Source organism: Nicotiana sylvestris, chromosome 4, assembly GCF_000393655.2.
Source record: "Nicotiana sylvestris chromosome 4, ASM39365v2, whole genome shotgun sequence".
NCBI classification, from domain to species: Eukaryota; Viridiplantae; Streptophyta; class Magnoliopsida; order Solanales; family Solanaceae; genus Nicotiana; species Nicotiana sylvestris.
Window position 1 is genome coordinate 121,835,138 of NC_091060.1, and position 5,822 is coordinate 121,840,959.

At 36.7% G+C, this 5,822-nt stretch overlaps 1 protein-coding gene across 1 annotated transcript; it reads left to right on the forward strand.

Annotated features, from left to right (window-relative positions):
• The first annotated feature begins 1,308 nt into the window (after window positions 1-1,308).
• On the forward strand, window positions 1,309-3,277 carry LOC104215483 (uncharacterized). Its single transcript, XM_009765294.1, has 3 exons — window positions 1,309-1,738; window positions 1,835-2,065; window positions 3,054-3,277. The coding sequence occupies exons 1-3, from the start codon at window positions 1,309-1,311 to the stop codon at window positions 3,275-3,277; spliced, it is 885 nt and encodes a 294-aa protein (XP_009763596.1).
• The last annotated feature ends 2,545 nt before the right edge of the window (window positions 3,278-5,822 follow it).

Genomic DNA, 5,822 nt, shown 5'->3' on the forward strand with positions numbered 1-5,822 from the left:
CTGCACGAGGAATTTGGACAAGGTTGGAAAGCCTATACATGTCCAAAACGACCCCTTCAGGCATGAGTTAAGCATATAGATTGCTCTATTTTTCGACTAAGGGTCAATACTTTTTTGGAGACTCTCTGTAGCAGTCCAAAACAACATAGCAATGAACAATAGTTGTCGTAATATATATGCATATCTTCTGCCTGTAAATACCTTATCCAGAAAATGCCAGCATATCCACTTTACACGAGTGTGGTAACACAAGAACTTTTTTTTCATTCACCGCTAGAATAAGGAATGAAGCTAGGCATCAATATTATTGAATATAGATGCAAAATTTTCAAATAAACAACTCATAAAGTTGTAACCAAAATAAAAATAAAAAAGTATATACTTTGATTTCAATAGCGCCTGATACTTTTCTAAAGTTCAATTCAACTGGTCCTTTATCATCCTTAATGAATTCACTACTACAATATATCTGGTTCAACCAAACCCAAAACCGTAGTTCTGTTAAAACACAAAAAAAACTATTTTTCACGACATTTATTAAAGAGAGGTGTTGTTTCACCAAAATCTTTTATAGTCTGTTAAAAATAGTAATAAACTTATTTTCATTTGTCCACATTTGTTTAGATTAATTTAAAGTTTTGATACATATAGTTAGAAAAGAGTGAGATGTGGACATGTGTGAATTTGTGTGAACTAGTGTAGGCATGTATGGACTAGTGTGTACATGTGTGGACTTAATTAATATGTACACATGAAGTTTAGGCTAGATACATGTAGGAGTTCTACTATAAATACCCATGTATGCTAGCCATTTGGAGCAAGTGAAGTTGAATAGAAATCATCCTTTCTTCCATCTCTTTAATAGTGAGTTTTTCAGTGTTTGTTTAGTTGTCTTGCTCTCCCAAAAATTTCTAACATTTGGTATCAGAGCCGGTGTGTTGAGAGACAACCAAACTTGGAGAAAAGATGACAAACACCAATGGAACACCATTCTAAGTTCCTATGCTCACAAAAGAGAACTATGGGAATTGGTGTATTCGAATGAAGGCCTTGCTTGGTGCCTATGATGTTTGGGAACCGGTATAGTCTGAAGTTGATGAAGCGGAAGATGCTGCAACCACAAATAAGAAAGATCAAAAGGCACTCACTCTCATCCATCAAGGTTTGGATGACAAGATGTTCGAGAAGGTTGCAAATGCGACAACCTCCAAGCAAGCATGAGACATTCTTCAAACTTCCTTTAAAGGTTTGGACAAAGTGAAATAGGTTCGTCTCCAGACCTTAAGAGGAGAGTTTGAATCATTGCATATGAAAGAAAATGAATCTGTTTCAGATTACATTTCAAGAGTTTTGGCTATTGTCAATCAAATGAAAAGATATGGTGAAGAGTTGAAGGATGATAGGGTCGTTGCAAAAATACTCAGATCCCTAGATTCAAAATTTGATTATATTGTTGTTGCTATTGAAGAGTCCAAAGACTTGGAAACCATGACCATAGATGAACTTTCGAGTTCTTTGCAAGCCCATGAAGAAAAATTAAAGAAACTGAAAGAAGAATCGGTTGAAAAGGCGTTGCAAGCAAAACTTTCCTTCAAGGAGAAAGATGAAAGGCGTGGTTCGCAACAAAGAGATCGTGGAAATGGAAGAGGTCGTGGTAGAAAAGGAAGAGGTGGTAGTCAACCACCAAATAGAGACAATAAAAGCCAAGACTATAGTCAAAGAAGAGGTCGTGGAAGAGGCAAATGATGGAGACAAAATCAAGGAAGGTATGACAAATCGAATGTTGAATGTTATACTTGTCATAAATTTGGATATTTTTCCTGGGAATGTAAAGATAATTCGGAGGAGAAAAATAACTTTGTGGAGAGCAAAAATGAAGATGAAGATGCCACTCTACTTCTTGCATGCAAAGGAGAAGAAAGTGTGGAAAAGAACAAATGGTACCTTAACTCCGGTGCAAGTAGTCATATTTGTGGAAAGAAAAATTTATTTGTGGAGATTAAGGAGATAAATGGTGTGCCAATCACTTTTGAAGACTCTTCACGAGTTCAAATCAAAGGAAAAGGTACGATTTTAATTCGCTTAAAAGATGGAAGTCATCAATTAATTTTCAATGTTTTGTATGTGCCGGAGATGAAAAGTAATATTTTAAGTTTGGGATAACTTTTGGAGAAAAATTATGACATTCATTTGAAAGACAAAAGTTGTATATGAGAGATGAAAAGGGAAGATTGTTAGCCAAAGTACCTATGGCTAATAATAAAATGTTCATCTTATATCTTCAAAATGATGTTCCGAGGTGCTTGTTTTCATGTGCCAAAGATTCATCTTGGCTTTGGCATATGAGATTTGGTCACTTGAATTTTGATAGTCTAAGGTTGATGAATAAGGAAAGCATGGTGAATGGATTGCCAACAATTAATCACCCCAACCAACTTTGTGAAGGATGTCTCTTTGGAAAGCAAACAAGGAAAAACTTTCCTAAAGAGTCTTTAACAAGAGCAAGATGTTCTCCCGAGTTAATTCACTTGGATGTGTGCAGACCTATCAAGCCATATTCACTTGGTAAAAATAATTATTATTTACTTTTCATTGATGATTTTTCTCGAAAAAACTTGGGTTTATTTTTTGAAGGCAAAATCGGAGGTGTTTGAAACCTTCAAAAAGTTTAAGAGCATGGTGGAGAAGCAAAGTGGCTATCAAATGAAGTCAATTAGGTCCGATAATGGTGGAGAATTCACTTCAAATGAATTCAAGATTTTATGTGAGAAAAATGGAATTCGTCATTACTTGATAGTTCCGAGATCACCACGGCAAAATGGCATCATGGAAAGAAAGAATCGAACTATTCTCAACATGGAGAGGAGTATGTTGAAGAGCAAAATATGCTAAAAGAGTTCTGGCTGAAGCAGTTGCTTGTGCGGTGTACTTATCAAATCGGTGTCACACCAAAAGTGTTCGTGGAAAAAGACCACAAGAGGCATGAAGCGGTTTCAAGCCAAAAGTTGCTCATTTGCGAGTTTTTGGGAGCATCGCATATGCACGTGTGTCAGATGAGAAGAGGTCTAAGCTTGATGACAAAAGTGAGAGGTATGTCTTCGTTGGCTATGGTCAAAGTTCTAAAGGTTATAAATTGTATAACCCCAAAAATGACAAGGTCACCATAAGTAGAGATGTTGAGTTTGATGAAGATAATGTTTGTGAGTGGAAATCTAAAGAGCAAGAATACTCTTTTAGTCCATCCTTTGAAGATGATGAAGAAGCAGATGGGGAGTAGGATATCACACCACCTCCGCCACAAGATCAAGAAGTTGGGGAATCAAGCTCAAGTTCAAGTGAAGCACCTCACAAGAGTAGAAGTCTATGTTACTTGTATGAAAATATGGAAGTGGTAAGAAATGACTTGTATGATTTTACTCATTTTTGTTTGTTGGTGGATAGTGAGCTTCTAAGCTTTGAAGGTGCTTGCCAAAATTCCAAATGGAGGGATGCAATGGATGAAGAAATCAAAGCTATAAAAAAGAATGATACATGGGAGTTGGTCACACTTCCAAAAGGCAAAAACACCATTGGAGTCAAATGGGTGTACAAGATAAAGAAGAATTCCAAGGGAGAAATAGAAAGGTACAAATCAAGATTGGTAGCTAAAGGCTACAAACAAAAGGCCGGTATTGACTATGATGAAGTATTTGCGCGGTTGCTCGTTTGGAAACAATTCGCTTTGTCATTGCTTTGGCGGCACAAAATTAATGAAAAATCCATCAAATAGATGTGAAGTCGGCTTTCTTGAATGGCGTATTGGAGGAAGAGGTCTATATTGATCAACCTTCGGGGTATAAGGTTGAAGGACAAGAAGATAAAGTCTTGAAATTAAAGAAGGCTTTATATGGGTTGAAGCAAGCCCCACGAGCTTGGAATAGTAGAATTGACAAATATTTCCAAGCAAATGGTTTTTCTAAGTGTCCACATGAACATGCTCTCTATGTAAAGATTGCTAAAAATAGTGACATCTTACTTGTTTGCTTGTATGTAGATGACTTGATATTTACAGGAAATAATCCAAAGATGTTTGAAGAATTCAAGAAAGCAATGGCTAGAGAATTTGAGATGACGGACATTGGCCTAATGTCCTACTATCTTGGAATTCAAGTAGGACAGAGGAAGGATGCTATTTTTATTTCTCAAGGAGAGTATGCAAAGGAAATTCTCAAGAAATTTGAGATGGAGAATTGCAATCTCGTAAGCACCCCCATTGAATGTGGAGTTAAAATATCCAAGCATGGAGATAGAGATAGAGTCAATCCCACATTTTTCAAGAGTCTTATTGAAAGCTTAAGGTATTTGTCATGTACAAGGACAAATATTCTTTTTGGAGTTGGACTCCTGAGTTGCTTTATGGAAACTCCTACTACCTCGCACTTAAAGGTAGCAAAAGGAATACTTCGGTACATCAAAGGTACGCTTGATTATGGAATTCTTTATTCATCTTCTAAAGAATCCAAGTTCGTGGGATATTGTGATAATGGTTGGGCCGGTGATATTGATGATCGGAAAAGTATTACTGGGTTTGTTTTCTTTCTTGGAAATTCCGCATTTACATGGAATTCTAAGAAGCAACCAATTGTGACTTTGTCAACTTATGAAGCGGAGTATGTAGCAGCTTGTTCGTGTGTTTGCCATGCAATTTGGCTAAGGATCTTGTTGGAAGAACTTCACCAACCACAGAAGGATACTACAAAGATTTTTGTTGGCAACAAATCGGCTATAGATTTATCCAAGAACCCGGTATTTCATGAAATAAGCAAGCATATCGATACGAGATGCATATCTAATAAAGTTGTGGAGCTTGAGCATGTGAAGTCTAGAGATCAAATTGCGGATATTTTCACCAAGCCTTTGAAGATTGACGTCTTTCAAAAGTTAAGGATGGCGCTTGGAGTAATGAAACAAGTTTAAGGGGGATGTTAAAAATAGTAATAAACTTGTTTCCATTTGTCCACATTTGTTTAGATTTATTTACATTAATTTAATGTTTTCATACATATAGTTAGAAAAGAGTGAGGTGTGGACATGTATGAATTTGTGTGAACTAGTGTAGGCATGTATGGACTAGTGTGTACATGTGTGGACTTAATTAATATATACACATGAAGTTTAGGCTAGATACATGTAGGAGTTCTACTATAAATACCCATGTATGCTAGCCATTTGAAACAAGTAAAGTTGAATAGAAATCATCCTTTCCTCCACCTCTCTAATAGTGATTTTTTGAGTGTTTGTTTAGTTGTCTTGCTCTCCCAAAAATTTCTAACACAACCCCTTGTAAGCTGTCCCAGGCAGAAGAATGGAGATTTCAGACGAATCAAACAGATTGATTTAATCAAACATTCTTACAATGACGTTAACATCACAACTGCTACATATTATTAGAGGGAAACAATGTAGACCTCTTTCATCCACAAAAGCCCAAAAAGGAACTACTTCACAATTATGGATGTTGATGCAATTCACAAAGCAAGGTAGCAAAACACAACGCAATTTCGTGATGCTAAAAAAATAGGACAGCTCGGTGCATAAGGTATCCCGCAGGGTTCGGGAATGGCCGCACCCAAGGGATGTGACGTACCTCTAATGCAAGCATTAGTGCATGCTTCCACGGCTCGAACCCGTGACCTATATGCCACACGGAAACAATTTTATGATGCTACTTATCATTACAAAGTTGGCTTGTAGATCTGCTCATGTTATTAGGTCTAGGAAACAAGAGTAGCAAGAAAATCTCAATGCACATGCACAACATCTAAAACGCAACAAACAAAAGC